We start from the raw sequence: 15209 nt of genomic DNA, 5'->3' as shown, positions 1-15209 counted from the left end.
GGTCAGGGATGTCGTACAGATTGTAAAGCCCTCTGAGGCAAATTCGTAATTTGTGATATTGGTCTATATAAAATAAACTGAATTGAATTGAATGTTTGGCCAACGCTGACTGGAGTTTCCTTCGAGGCCGATGGAATCGTGCAAATGCCATTAAGAGCACAAAAAGGAGGCAGAGAAAACTGAGTATCTGTCTTCTGTACTTCTGTCAGGATAGATTGACAGTTTGAGCAAATATGAAAAAAAGTTACGACCTGTGCTAAATACTAAAAAGTATTTAGCAGCGAGTAGACGGATGAGTCTAAAACGAACGACTGCATTACCCAAAGTTCTACAGACCAGAAGGAGGTTACATTGAATCAAGTTCATGTCCCTCCAACCAAAGTGGCCTTGTTGATGCTGTTCTATAGATTCGTGACCACAGACAATAGTTTGTATTAGAGCTGGGAATGTGTTAATTCAGGCCAAAGCCATTGGCTCTTTGTATTTTAAACTACAGAGGCTGGAAGAAAGAAAACGATCTGCCAAGTCGTGAAGATTTGTAATAAATGGAATAAAACATTGAAAAAACCCACCCGAAACTTTCTTGAAGTGTGACTTCATGACGTACCTGTGTGCGATACCTCCAGTCTGGATGTGTTTGACGAAGACGCCCTGACTGCTGCTTCCCGCGGGATTCAGGCCGACCACGCTGAAGCCAAGGCCTCCGGACAGAGGCCGAGTCAGCTGACACAGCTCGGTGTGACGGCCCTGCGCACGCACACACATATTTAATGTATTTATTTATGCACGCCTTGCAGGTGTGCTTCTGTGGCTCCACCCACCTTGGCAGCAGCAAGGATCCACTTCTGCAGGATGGGGTCAGAAGAGGGCGGAGTCTGGTGAATGGGCGGAGACGTGCCGTTGGTCAGGAGGGAGGAGGAAGAGGTGGAAGAGGTGGGCGTGGCCAGGCTGCTGGCTGGATTGACGGCGCTCATGATTAGCTGACCCTTTTTGGAGAAACTGAAGTCACTGCTGGCATCAGGCGGCATGCTGCTCAGCTACAGACGGGAGGAACAGGAAGGGGAGGAGGAAGAGAGGTTCGTCAGATAGACTGTGGTAGCCATCTTTGCTAAAGTTTAATAAATAAGAAAACGGTCTGTATTCTTTTAAAGTATTATGAAAAAGAAAATCACATCAGCACACTCGGGTTTCTAAATGTTTATGTCTGAACTGCAATTTCTTGTCACTGAGATCAGCTGATATCTAAATATATAGTGGATATTATGTTAACACTGTATTCATCTCACCAGTGGTTTATTCTTACAATTAGCAATTATTGCGCACACATCTGCACTACATATGCATTTATTGTTATGTATGTCTTGTTATTGTATTTTTTACTTATTCCTGTAACAGCTTCACATGTTCATACTCATATCTTAGACTATTCATATCTACCCCTTTCATTTTTTTCAATTCAGTTTATTTTTTGTATAGCCCAATATCACTTTACCGTTTAGTCGACATTCTTCATGAATTTTACACAATACTTTTTATTCCATATATCACTGTGTCTGTTTAGATGCTAAACTGCAGTTTCTTCTTGTCTCGGTAGCTGTGCTGAGACAAGAAGATGGAACTTCAGCATAGAATCGGCTTTATTAACAAAAAGAAAGACAGGAGGACAAAGAGGGAAACCGGATGTCAGTGTGCACACGATCAGGTGTCCACATACTTATGGCCTTATGGCGAAAGTGTTGGAGGAGGATCACTGAGGACAAAAATGTAAAGAGTGGATCTTTCACCACCGACTACACAAACAAGGAGTCCGCCCTGGCGTAGAGATGGAGAGACAGAAGAGTGAGCTGAAGGGAAAGAGACGTTCCATATGCAAGGACGTTGTCGACAGAAAAAAAGAAAGACATGGAGTTTAAAAAAATAAAAAAAATGAAGCGGTGAGGCCGGGGGGTAAGTGGGGAGGAGAGAGGAGGAAAAGAAAAATCAATAGATTCCTCTGTAGGCTCCCTCTCTCTGAACAGGTAATGTATTAATGACCTTTACACTCACATTGTGGAAACTTATCAGTCTGCGGCTTATTTAGGCCGGGCTGACGGAGCAGGATCCCGAGCCATTTCATCAATACCCGCCTCGACAAGGCCGTTACTCAAACCCAGACACTAGATATTAAAGCCTGATAGATCCGCAGAGAGCCGGGAGGGAGGGAGGGAAAATAAATAAAGAAGGAGAGGGAGAGAGAGAGAGAGAGAGAGAGAGGTCCCCTGCTTCATATACCCTCCACCGGCTTCCACCCCGGCACTTTCATAGACTCAGCTCTGACCTTCGCAGCACTTAGAATATGAAGCCCAGCGTCGGTTATTGCCATTATCTTAATTTGGACTGCAGATTGTTTATTGTAAAGCCTCCGCGTCAGTACAAGCTGGAGCTGAATACAGATGGGGAGGCAGAGGGGGATTCAATGTCCCCCCGCCCTCTCCCACTCCCGCTCCGCCCTCACCGTCAGGTCACAGCGTTTGGACAGTGTCCCGGCACCTGATAGGCTGTCCACACCTGGGGCGGAGCCACGCGTGTCAGATCAGAAGGGGAAACGTTCGTTTAGTCTGCAGCAACTTTAGACCGCCGACTCACGGCTGCTTATGAAACTCAGATATACATTAAACATGTGAGCAACAGGCGTTTTACTGAACTGCAGTTATCAGAGAGCTTTATTTAACCGTTACTTTGCAGATGAAGATTTTAGAAACCTAATACCAATCATAGAAACATACAGTACCGGGGATTTAACCACCTGGCAGTATTAAAAAATAATAATGATAATAATAAATGACTGTAGCGCTACTGCTGCCGGCTACCATATATACATGCTGTGTGTTTTAATGCATCAATAGTAATAATAATAATAATAATCCAGCAGTATGACTGATAATGTAACAACTACAGTACTGTAAAGTACCTTTATTGTTACACTTATTAGATTTTGCCAATAGTATGCATGTACTGTTACTGAAGCTTTAAATAAAGGATTTTGAAATGGTGGTACTGATACTTTTACTAAAGGTAAAAGGTCTGAATACTTCTTTACGGGCCAGTTGTCCCCAAAAATACAGGTATTTTCTGTATTAATTTCTTTATTATTTAAACTGTTCACACGGGTCGCTAGCTTTGACCGTATAGTCCCATAATATCGGAGACCACCAAAACTATATGCATTGATAAATGTCACTACTGTACTTTTATAAGTAAAGCACTCTGAGGTTTTTCTAATTTAGTATCTAAGGAATTTCAGAAAGTATAAATAAGGAAATAAAAAGGTTTCTCTGTCTCTGACAAACATACTGATGTTTGTAATTTCAAATCTGAACCGTCTGAAAAAGGTGCATTGAGGGTTCTCAGAACCTGGGCTGGATTCTGGATTCTGGATTCAGATTGTTGGGGTTTCTGTCCGACCTGTGGGACCAGCGTAATCTCAGCGAGGGCGCGTTCATGCACTGCGCGCCGGTTTGGGCCCCCGGTTGTCTGAGCTGCATGTTGCCTCCCCCCTCACCTGGTTCCGGAGCTGTTTGATGGAGTGCTGCAGGGTCAGGATGTGGCTGAACAACGGACTCTGCAGGGTCTCCCTCAGGTTTCCCACCGTCTCACTGTGGGTCCACTCCTCCCGCTGGACCAGTTTGGCCTGCAGACGCTCCAGAGCTCCCAGCACCTGCTGGCGCTCCGCCGAGGACACTGCAGACGGAGCGCAGGACGTGTTCACCGCACAGAAGAGACAAAGAGGCTCGATATGCTGGACAGCAGAGAGGGCTTACCTGTTGGGACATTTTCAAACATCGCCCCTCACTCTACGACCGTCGCTCTGGATCAATCTGAAGGACAAAGACACCCATCATTTCACTTTCATTTGGAAACTCTCAACAAACGTGTTATACATTTATTTTTGTTGAAAAGGAAAGACTGAATTTGAAACATCTGCAGGAACACCAAAAGCAGAACGACTGGATGTCATTACCGCAGAATGAGTGGCGAGCACGCAAATCTAAATATTAAAACGGAGTTCACATTGAAACAGGAGCAGATCAAAAGAATATTTACTGACATGTCATCAAATATACTTTTTTGCAGCATGGTGAAAAGCGCTTTGGATTGCGTATGAAAGTGTGATGCAAATGAAGGTTCCTCGTGAATCCTAATATGAAGCGGCTCTCGCTGCAGTCAAAAGGAAAGGCGTGGGCTTTAAGAATCAACAGTATCTCAGGTACAGCTGCAGCTTTTACCTCCACGTTTCACACAGAGATCATTCGAAAAATAAATAAATACTAGTTGGGTTTTTTGCTGAAGTAAAACAATATATACACTTGAGGGAAATCGGCAGAGGAAGGAAATCCACAGAAACATCTGTCCAGAGGGATAATTAGTGAGCCGATTTCATGTATTCTGATCTCTGAGAGCACATCGGTCTACAGCAGCCAGACACCATCCTGGTCGTCCCCCCCCCCCCTCCTCGGTAACCATCCTGGTCCTCCCGGTAACCTACTGTTCACCACTCGACAACATCACACCGGACTCCATGTACAAATACAGCTTTTCTAAATTTGACACAAATATTGGGATTAAATACTTGAAAAATTCAAAAGTACAGAATATTTTCTCATATAATTAAGAGCGTCAGTGCTAAATAAATCAGATTTGACTGGAAATATGGTTTAATATGCATTTGTTATTATCAATTACAGATTACTTAATTGTGAATCACTATTTATCTCAATAGGATTTCATCACGTTGCGATTCCACTGGAAGACGATAAAATGATCCCATTGAATTATCGCCCACAGCCCAACCCAGGAGGTACGTGCCAACCAGGTAAGCCCTCATAAATCATCTTTTCCAGGACGATTTACAACACAATTGCCCGCTCATATCCTTGGAAACTGATTATATATTTAAATTGTATACTCGTGTTTTCCCCTCCTGCTTGTCCACCGTGTATCTCCAGGTGTGTGTGATGGACTGAAGGAAATACTACCACCTCTGAAGCTAAATAAACCATTTTGAAATGCATCGCCACAAAGCTGAAAACAGGTTTGGTTTTTATCCCACAAAAACACATGATGATTTTATAGAATATGACGCACGCTGGAAATTAAACCAGCCAAGAGGACATTTAAAAAAAACAACATCAAAATGCAACAGACAATAATGCAAGAAACACACACGTGACTTGTCCTCGCAGTACTTGGAGCATCTGAACTCTTCTTCCACCACTTCGCTGTGGCGTCCATCTCGGTGACTTTACATGAGAACGTGGAGCCGAGTTGAACACAAGTTCTGACTTCACGGACTCCGAGATGTCCGTGAAGCAGCCGTCCCCGTGCTGCGTTCAGGTGCGTATCGCAGGTGAAGATAAGCCTCGTTATCAGACTGTTAGAGCAGCGTTTACTCAACACGGCTTGTTTACACAAGTCAGAGCTAAGCCCGCTCTTCTCTATCAGGTGGGAAAAACAAACACACCCAACCCCCCGAACCCCCGCATCAAGAACCGCAGGTCTCGTTTACGTGACGCCGTGAAATCTGGTATCACACCTGTAGACGCTCACCTGAGAAAACCAGGAAGCGAAACTCAAACGGATGAAACCATGTGTGGAAATAATATATTTAATAAATGCAGACATATAGCGGGTCTCCGCTCGTGTTGGTGCGGACCCGCACATCTCTTATCGGCAGGTTCAACTCGCAGCAGGTGCATCAAACTTTTCCACAAACAAACCGAACGGGGTGGAAACTAAACTATTAACCCAGCTGCTCATAACACTCGTTATTATGGCAGCGACCACACCACCGGACTGAGCGTCTCCGCGAGCGGTAGCCGAACACAACATGACGGCAACTTTCTCCTCCGCCGGCGAGAAAACTTAAGACAGCGACGCAGCTAACGCTAACCGCCCGTTAGCACGCGGAGCTAGCTCATTAATTAGCATGTAAAAACACACGTCACGTCATATTCGGTGCGGATTAACACCCGGGACATGAAGCCGCCGGTAGACGGTGGCTTCGTGGATAACGGACAGGTTTACAAGGGGTTTTAAACTGGTGTGAAGAACTCACATGAACTGGATCCAGTTTGGCACCAGTGTCGCTTTAATGCCGCGTTCGCGTGCAGTCGGACCGAGGAGCGACTCTTTTGGAAAGACAACGTAACTAAGTACTCAAGTACTTGAGTACATGCTTTGGGCTAAATGTAATTCATTTCAGTGTTTCAATTGTTTTGTACTTTATACTTCTACTCCGCTCCATCTCAACAGGAAATAGTGTTCTTTATTCCCACTTAATATATTTGACTTATCTTAATTTTTTTAAACGCATGATATTTATCTGATATGATGCAGTACTACTAATCCATCGTATATTATATAATAAAGTATCTAAAGTTGCTCCACATAGATGAACTATAACATTGAAATACTCCATAAATCCATTATTTAGTAATAAAACAGAATATAATATAATAACAACACGCTTTTAATTTAACCATCCTGCAGAATGAGTACTTTTACTTTTGATAGGCTACTAACCCCTAACCCTTGTGCTGATAATACTAATGTACTTTTACTTAAACAACATTTGATTCAAGATGTTTACTTGTAATGTAGTATTTCTGGACCTTAACTTAAGTAGACGATATGCGTTATGTTGTATATGTTGGTACAATTCATGGAATATATGTTCTGTATTGTTTGTGCATGATGCTGCCATTCTACAGCTGCTATAAACGCAGTGTTGTAGTTCAATGCAATTGTTTGAAAAAAGAAATGTAGCGGCTCGTGTGGTGCATTCAGGCCCTTTGTAAATTAACAAATCAAAATCAAATCACCGTTACTTGTCAGGTACACAATCAAACACAACAACATCATGTGTGGTGAAGTTATGTTGTTCCTTGTTCCAGAAAGTAACTAACAAATAGATTATATTTATGATAGAATACTGTAGAATAAAATAATAATACATAATACGTTTAAAATATATATATGTATATCCTAAGTTCATTAATAAATTAAGTAATACATGAACGGACATGGCAAAAGCAATGTTTTGTTAGACATAGAAAATAAAAACAGTCAATAACATGCTCATATAAATAACAGTATTCAAAAGAGGATCTTACAATGTGCTTAGTCGTTAAAACAATATTTGACACAAATTCAATTCAATTCAGTTGATTTTGTACAGCCCAGAATCACAAGCTCCCCTCAGAGGGCCCCTCTCATACGACATCCCTGGACCTCGCATCGGATCAGGAAGCGTTACAACGTTCTGAATGGCCTTTTTTTAAATAGTTGTGAATGCACCACGGTGTCACGTGACATAAATCAGACATGGCGTCCTCCCGAAGACGGCTAGTGTGTTTACGCTCCGGGATTTGGAGCTTGTTACTTTACTGCGTTTACTCCCATTTGAAGCTTGTTCTGTCGGAGGAGGTGGACAGCTGCGACACCCTCAGGCTCGGACAATATCCTTTAACGGCTGCGTGGTTACGTAACGCTGACTTCGCCCCGTCGCGGTCGTTAGCCGCAGCTAGCTTAGCCGTGTTGATAACACCCAGGTTGGCTAGCTATTTCAGCAGATGAAACGTTACATACTGAATATTAATACTGCTAACAATACTGTTGCTGTTTTATGTTACTCACTTTTCACACTGAAAGGAAACTATGTAGTTGGTTACCAGTTATAAGGGCGTTATGACGTAGAACACACAGCTTCCTCTCTTCAATGCTTATACGTCTCATTGCCCCTCACCTAGCTGCGAGGTAGACTAACACAGACATTACAACGTTAAGAAGCAATGTAATATGTAACCGAGCACGTATTGAAACCGGCTTTAAAAAGTGCTTCCCAATTCAGAAAAATAATGGCTAAATGTAATTTAAATCATTATTGACATTCATCCTTCCATCATTCCAAATTAAGTGTATAGGCGCCCTTTCAATGACATCCGTTGCTGTTCTCCACCACATTTGCATGCCACGTCGCTGTCGTTCTGTCGGCTCCTGTGTCGGGTCTCCTTCACCCTGTGTCGGGTCTCCTTCACCCTGTGTCGGGTCTCCTTCACCCTGTGTCGGGTCTCCTTCACTCTGTGTCGGGTCTCCTTCACCCTGTGTCGGGTCTCCTTCACCCTGTGTCGGGTCTCCTTCGGGTCTCCTTCACCCTGTGTCGGGTCTCCTTCACCCTGTGTCGGGTCTCCTTCGGGTCTCCTTCACCCTGTGTCGGGTCTCCTTCACCCTGTGTCGGGTCTCCTTCACCCTGTGTCGGGTCTCCTTCACTCTGTGTCGGGTCTCCTTCACCCTGTGTCGGGTCTCCTTCACCCTGTGTCGGGTCTCCTTCGGGTCTCCTTCACCCTGTGTCGGGTCTCCTTCACCCTGTGTCGGGTCTCCTTCGGGTCTCCTTCACCCTGTGTCGGGTCTCCTTCGGGTCTCCTTCACCCTGTGTCGGGTCTCCTTCGGGTCTCCTTCACTCTGTGTCGGGTCTCCTTCACCCTGTGTCGGGTCTCCTTCGGGTCTCCTTCACTCTGTGTCGGGTCTCCTTCACCCTGTGTCGGGTCTCCTTCACCCTGTGTCGGGTCTCCTTCACCCTGTGTCGGGTCTCCTTCGGGTCTCCTTCACCCTGTGTCGGGTCTCCTTCACCCTGTGTCGGGTCTCCTTCGGGTCTCCTTCACCCTGTGTCGGGTCTCCTTCACCCTGTGTCGGGTCTCCTTCACCCTGTGTCGGGTCTCCTTCACTCTGTGTCGGGTCTCCTTCACCCTGTGTCGGGTCTCCTTCACTCTGTGTCGGGTCTCCTTCACCCTGTGTCGGGTCTCCTTCACCCTGTGTCGGGTCTCCTTCACCCTGTGTCGGGTCTCCTTCACTCTGTGTCGGGTCTCCTTCACCCTGTGTCGGGTCTCCTTCACCCTGTGTCGGGTCTCCTTCGGGTCTCCTTCACCCTGTGTCGGGTCTCCTTCACCCTGTGTCGGGTCTCCTTCACCCTGTGTCGGGTCTCCTTCACTCTGTGTCGGGTCTCCTTCACCCTGTGTCGGGTCTCCTTCACCCTGTGTCGGGTCTCCTTCGGGTCTCCTTCACCCTGTGTCGGGTCTCCTTCACCCTGTGTCGGGTCTCCTTCGGGTCTCCTTCACCCTGTGTCGGGTCTCCTTCGGGTCTCCTTCACCCTGTGTCGGGTCTCCTTCGGGTCTCCTTCACTCTGTGTCGGGTCTCCTTCACCCTGTGTCGGGTCTCCTTCACCCTGTGTCGGGTCTCCTTCACCCTGTGTCGGGTCTCCTTCGGGTCTCCTTCACCCTGTGTCGGGTCTCCTTCACCCTGTGTCGGGTCTCCTTCGGGTCTCCTTCACCCTGTGTCGGGTCTCCTTCGGGTCTCCTTCACTCTGTGTCGGGTCTCCTTCACCCTGTGTCGGGTCTCCTTCACCCTGTGTCGGGTCTCCTTCACTCTCCCTCATGTATCTCTGCAACGACCCGACGATTGACGAAGCCACCCAGGAGCCGAGCAACTGCAGGGACACGACGGCCTGGGGTGAGCAGTCACGTGACGTCTTTGTGATGATGCCGTTGTTGTCGGCTGTGATGCATGTCCAACAGGGTCCTGTCCGCAGCATCTCAGTGACCTTTAACCTCCGTAGCTTGAAATCTGACAGGAACATTTTTAATGGGCAACATTGCTGCTTTACCTTCATACACTTATACTTCCTGTTTATGTCAAGATATTTTAAAATATATATATATTTTTTGTTATTTTCATTCATCTTGCATACCAAATTGTATTTCATCCCTTTTTTTAAATTCTGCAGATTCTCATTTGTATTCTTTTTGAACATATTTACTGAGCTTTGCTGGAGTCTGGCACCTTCATGAGCCAATGACTTCTTCTTTGTAATTGTTGTGCATATGAAAAACAAACAACAACATTATTAAGACCAGATACGAAGAGACGTGAGTGAAATAGGATACAAGATGAACATGAACTAAACTAAACTAGGGTACCGCCTAAACGGGAATAAACTCATGACAGGGAATATTGATGGAAAGCTGACGTGTGTGTGTTTGTTTACGTGTGTGTGTTTACAGTGGAGTGCCTTCCAGCTCCGAACATCAGCTGTCGTTTCTCTAACGGGACAGAGTTCAGGTTCAGCGGGGAGGAGGTGGGCTTCAACAAAACCATCCCCTGCAGGAACGTGTGAGTACACACACACACACGCACACACTCTCTCTCACTCACACTCACACCAGCAGCAGCTTCCTATGGAGAGGATAAAGTGTCAGCTGCAGGGTTGAATTTTTTTTGTAACTTCATTGTGCTGCATTTTTAAGTGTTTCGACAAATGCAACCAAAGTCATGCTCATTATGATCATTTATTAATATAATTGTAATAGTCATTATTGAAAACAGACTAATTGTGTATTTTCCTCCTAGGAGTGGTTATTCCTACAAAGTAGCTGTGGCTTTGTCTCTGTTCCTGGGCTGGCTCGGGGCAGACCGCTTCTACCTGGGATACCCTGCTCTAGGTATATACACACACACACACACACACAGACACACACACACACAGACACACACACACACATCGTCATTTTTCAAAGCTGAGAGCAGCACAAACTGAACTCCCTTCATTGTATTAGCAACAGCAAGTGTTTTTTAAAAATATATGTTAGTGCCATGACAATAAACATAGTAAGAAAAAGAACAAATTATAGACATTTCCAATGAAAAATATCAAAAATATATAAATGACGGTGCAGGTAGAAATCGTAGAGACACAGACCTGACCGATGCCGGCGGGAGGAGAGGAACTAGCGTTGCATGTAATCTGAGTGAGCAGACAACACGCCGTGATGGTCAATCGCTCCACTGCAAGTCAGACTAGAGGAATTACCCACAGAGTTGAAGTTGCATCAAAACTTCAGACTTTGTAGCAACACGTTTTGGGTTTGTCACATTCATTTCAATACGGTCTGAGTTTTCTAGAAGCCATCTAGTGGACGTTAGAGGCCCTGCAGCTGAATGCGCTCCAGCTGCAGGGCCGTGTTTTTAAACCTCCTCCTCGGGGACTCTGAATGTGCCGATGAAAAATGTTGCAGTGTTGATCTTTAACATTTGTGTTGTTTTTTGTTGCCTGAATTCAATATTGAATTCAACGAGTCTTTCACAGATCTACACACAATAGACCACAATAACCCGGAGAATAACGAGGACGAGTCATTATCGGCAGACAGTCATTCTTTTAATGAGACACCTGCAGCAAGATAAAGGGCTGAAAGAGAGAGAGAGAGTGTGTGTGTGTGTGTGTGTGTGTGTGTGTGTGTGTGTGTGTGTGTGTGTGTGTGTGTGTGTGTGTGTGTGTGTGTGTGTGTGTGTGTGTGTGTGTGTGTGTGTGTGTGTGTGTGTGTGTGTGTGTGTGTGTGTGTGTGTGTGTGTGTGTGTGTGTGTGTGTGTGTGTGTGTGTGTGGTGTCAGGTGTTGGATGGAGGACAGCTGCACCGACGAACACCTGGCCTGATTTGGCACAGGTCGGCCCCGGCAGAGCCAAGCCAGATTGATATTTTTATAAAAAAGATATATAATAATTTCACAGGCGGAAAGAGCTCCACGGGGCTAAAAGGGTTCATCCTCTGAGGAGCAGGACGTTTGATATTTATTAATTCAAGGACTCACATTGTCTATTAGTTATTGATTACACTCACCAGTCTCCATACAAGCTGACTCTCACTCGCCGTCTCTCTGTCTCAGGACTGTTGAAGTTCTGTACCGTCGGGTTCTGTGGAATCGGCACTCTGATCGACTTCATACTGATCGCCATGCAGGTGAGTCACAAACGCAGCCGGGCACTGGTCAGATACTGGTGGACGCCCAGTCGATGGACAGTCGAACAACGTCCAGGTCGGATTATGGCTGAGGAGCTTGAATTGGTGCAACTTGTAATTATTGTATTTCTTGGTTATTTTAACAGTTTACTGATTAACTATATGGTCTAAAAACATATTTTTTTAAGTTAAAAAAAGAACACATTGGAGAAACTGACATTAGAGAAGAGTATAATTAGTTAGTAAAGGAAGGAGGCAGAATAATATTTAATTAATTTTTCCGAACGATTCAAACGTTAAGAGTATTTTGTCAAACTACTAAAATATACTTTCACGTCATTATTTATTTAGGTTTCAACATTTGTCAATTCATTTTCTTTCAGTCAAGCAAAATATTTAATTGTTTTAACGATGTGTTGACTAAACTGTTGCTTTTTGTCTATCTAAAAACATACATACAAGTACATTTTATATATATATATATATATTATGCTACAATCTTTTCAAATAGGACAGAAGAGCTCTGTGCTGTAGAGCTGATGGTACTGCGGCGGACGTGCCTCGTATTTTAAGCAGGTGGGGGGGGGGCCTGATGAATAAACAGGAGTCGGGGGCCACCTGATTATTATTTACGTCCATCCGTCCCGCGTCCCTCTGAGGGCCGCAGGATGAATGATGCTTCTGGAAGTTCCCCTAATGGACTCTGAGAGGACGGAGACAGACGGATGAAGAGAGGGGGAAACGGGAGGTGAAGGGACGAATCACTCCTTCCTGTTCAAACGTTTTTAGATAATTGAGGCCGGAGATCCATCACGAGGAGGTGCGCAGGGGGTCCAACGATGGATGGCTGGATGGATGGATTCAACCCAAGTGGTCAGCCGAGTTTCATGGATCAGGGATTTTAAACCCGCCAACCAGGCTGAACTGTCCTGTAATATATAACTCATTTCATCTTTTGGGGAACAAATCACGTTATTTATCCAATGGGGGGAAAAGGTTTGGGAACTTCCAATAAAAAAATGTGAACTTGTTTTGTAGACATTCAACCAATTGTGAGCGTTAAGTGGATGCAGTAGCTCACGGTCCAGTTCATGGCTTCTTCCAGAGCATTGCTCCGTTGCCATGGAGACGCTTTCGTCATCGTCGCGTGACGAGCGATCGACCTTTGGGGACGACCGATCTTTGAGTTAGGATGTGTGGTTTGACCACCTGTGACCAAAGCTGTGAAACAGAGCCCGAGTAGTCAAATGTGTGTTTGTGTTGTGCTTTACGTTAACAGAAGGCAGCTGTGCACACACACACACACGCACACACACCACTGATGTTGTTTTTTGTGTCGCCTCCTGCAGATCGTGGGCCCCGCGGACGGATCGTACTACATCGTGGATTATTACGGCGCCCGGCTGACCCGCCTGTCCATCACCAACCAGACCTACAGGAAGCCACACCTGTCTCTGTGAACGCACGCCGTGAGTGGACAGAAAGCCCAGGAGCTTAGAATCTGAACAGAAATGGAAATAGAGTTGCTTCTGCTCAGAGTTGGCCTTTCATAATGGACAGAATGTTTCATTTCATTAGAAACGGCATTTCTATGCATTCAGGACAGAAAAAGGATGAAATGGGTTTGCTGTAAATATTAATAACTCTCCACAAATGAAAGCTAGTGGTCTAATAATGAACGGAGAACGAGTCACCAAATGAAGGGATTCCGTCTACAGAGGGCTTTTATTTTGAAAGGAAAAAGATGATTGACGTACCGGTTTGTGTTGCTGTGTTAAACAGAGCAGACGAGGCTGCTCACAACAGTTCTGAACCAGCCTCAGATGTGGGGTCTAGCTTTACAGACAGTAAAACATTCAGACGCTCAGTAACATGTTACTCTTATTTACAGGAAACTTTAAATGTTTTGTTTTCTTAAGGAAGTCTTTCAGCAGACTGAGCTCCACGTAGCTCCTGGTTTCGGACTGAAAACGGAAGAAACCGCAAACTTACCTGCTAAAAAAACAATTAAAATGCAGTACAGGTAGAAAAACGGTAGCTCCCAGAGCCTCGAGTACAAGAAATGGAGAAACATCTAATTTTACAACCATTCAGAAAGAAGAAGTTGAACTTCACAGTTCAAGGTCATGCACACACACACACACACACACACCCTCCCCTCTCATGGGACAGAGTGGTTAAATATCAGAGTGTGAAGTCAACACAAGGTTTCTCGGGGAATAAAGAAGTGACAGCGGATGGAACAGAATCCAGGTCGGCTCATTTGCAGCTCGGAGTCTCACGTCCTCGTACATTTGCTGGCGTATATTTGAAATGTGGTACTTTGATTACATTCATGCGACCGCTGTCGTCACTTCACAGAATGACGACTTCAAAATGTATATAAAGTTGATCTTTTACAGTGTCATATAGTTGCTTTTACTTTAGCGAAAGATATAACTACTTTTTCCAGGATGTTAGATATGTGCTCCGAATAAGATATCTAATAAACTACTTTCACACCCTTTAAGCATAAAAGCTCTTATTTAATTAATTATGAACATTAATTCTGAATACAATATTAAAATGAATCATGAATGTACACTTTAAAAACATTGTTTTTTATTTTCCTTAGGTCCATATTGTAAATACAGAGGACTGCACTCAGAGGATAGACTCAACTTTATCGACACACTGAAGAGTGAACAGTTTAAGGCTCAAAGGAGGTCGGAGGGCATTTAAAGGGCCAGCGCATGTCTTTAGACCGTGAGCTCACACACTGTACAGCTGTAGGTTGCCTTTCTGTCTTCACATCTGTCCAGCTGCTCAGTTTTTCTGTTTTTTTTAATGATTTAGTTGTAATATATTGTATTATTATTATTGTGACATTGTTGTCCGACATTGCTGTTCAATCCTTTAAGTTATGATGCTTTTTTAAGTTATGACTTTGTAATAAAAAGTTTCTTTTTGTGTTTGTCTGTTTTTTTTCATGTTGTTTTAGATTTTCTTTTGTTATATTTTAGTCATGTGACTGGACCCCTGCTTTGTTATATTTCTTAATTGAGTTGTTTATTATTCGTCTTATAAAAGTTTGTATGAGGAATATTTAAACTGGCAACTCAAAACCATATATAGAATTAATCTAGTAATTTACAAAGGTGAAATCCCAAAATATATGCTTCAAAAGGAAAACATTTTGCACAAATAGCAACATTAACAATAAAGTTTTGAGATATTAAGTCTCATAACTTCTGCTTTTTTTTTCTTAAATAGCTGAAAATGTGCAAATACATTGAACATTGTTATTAATGAACTGATCAAATGCAGCTGGCGTTTGAGAGTAATCAGGTACGTTTACTGCCATGAATATTGTTCTATGAATGAGACTATTGAACCCTGGAGG

The 15209-nt window shown here is 44.1% G+C and overlaps 2 protein-coding genes across 6 annotated transcripts in view; one reads left to right on the top strand and one right to left on the bottom strand.

Annotated features, from left to right (window-relative positions):
- patj (PATJ crumbs cell polarity complex component) overlaps window positions 1-6149 on the bottom strand; it is a 139205-nt gene extending 133056 nt beyond the window's left edge. For all 4 annotated transcript variants that reach the window (XM_034529891.1, XM_034529892.1, XM_034529893.1 and 1 more), the window contains exons 1-5: window positions 6095-6149; window positions 3801-3857; window positions 3542-3720; window positions 822-1037; window positions 608-747 (exon numbers count right to left, since the gene is read on the bottom strand). In XM_034529891.1, the coding sequence (XP_034385782.1) occupies window positions 608-747; window positions 822-1037; window positions 3542-3720; window positions 3801-3822 (557 nt within the window). In that variant the 5' untranslated portion in view covers window positions 3823-3857; window positions 6095-6149. The remainder of the gene's footprint in view (window positions 1-607; window positions 748-821; window positions 1038-3541; window positions 3721-3800; window positions 3858-6094) is intronic.
- A 1178-nt stretch (window positions 6150-7327) lies between these two features.
- tm2d1 (TM2 domain containing 1) lies at window positions 7328-14778 on the top strand. 2 transcript variants are annotated; one of them, XM_034531371.1, is made up of 8 exons: window positions 7328-7496; window positions 9470-9543; window positions 10095-10203; window positions 10441-10532; window positions 11754-11827; window positions 12617-12700; window positions 13177-13296; window positions 14442-14778. In XM_034531371.1, the coding sequence occupies exons 1-7, from the start codon at window positions 7363-7365 to the stop codon at window positions 13285-13287; spliced, it is 678 nt and encodes a 225-aa protein (XP_034387262.1). In that variant the 5' UTR covers window positions 7328-7362; the 3' UTR covers window positions 13288-13296; window positions 14442-14778. The 2 variants fall into 2 exon arrangements, with proteins under 2 accessions (XP_034387262.1, XP_034387263.1); XM_034531372.1 differs by lacking the exon at window positions 12617-12700 and having other exon boundaries at window positions 7332-7496.
- Window positions 14779-15209: the final 431 nt, after the last annotated feature.

This window comes from Cyclopterus lumpus, chromosome 4 (genome assembly GCF_009769545.1).
Source record: "Cyclopterus lumpus isolate fCycLum1 chromosome 4, fCycLum1.pri, whole genome shotgun sequence".
In the NCBI taxonomy this organism is placed as follows: domain Eukaryota; kingdom Metazoa; phylum Chordata; class Actinopteri; order Perciformes; family Cyclopteridae; genus Cyclopterus; species Cyclopterus lumpus.
Note: the sequence above shows the minus strand (reverse complement) of the source record. Positions and strands in the feature narration are given on the sequence as shown.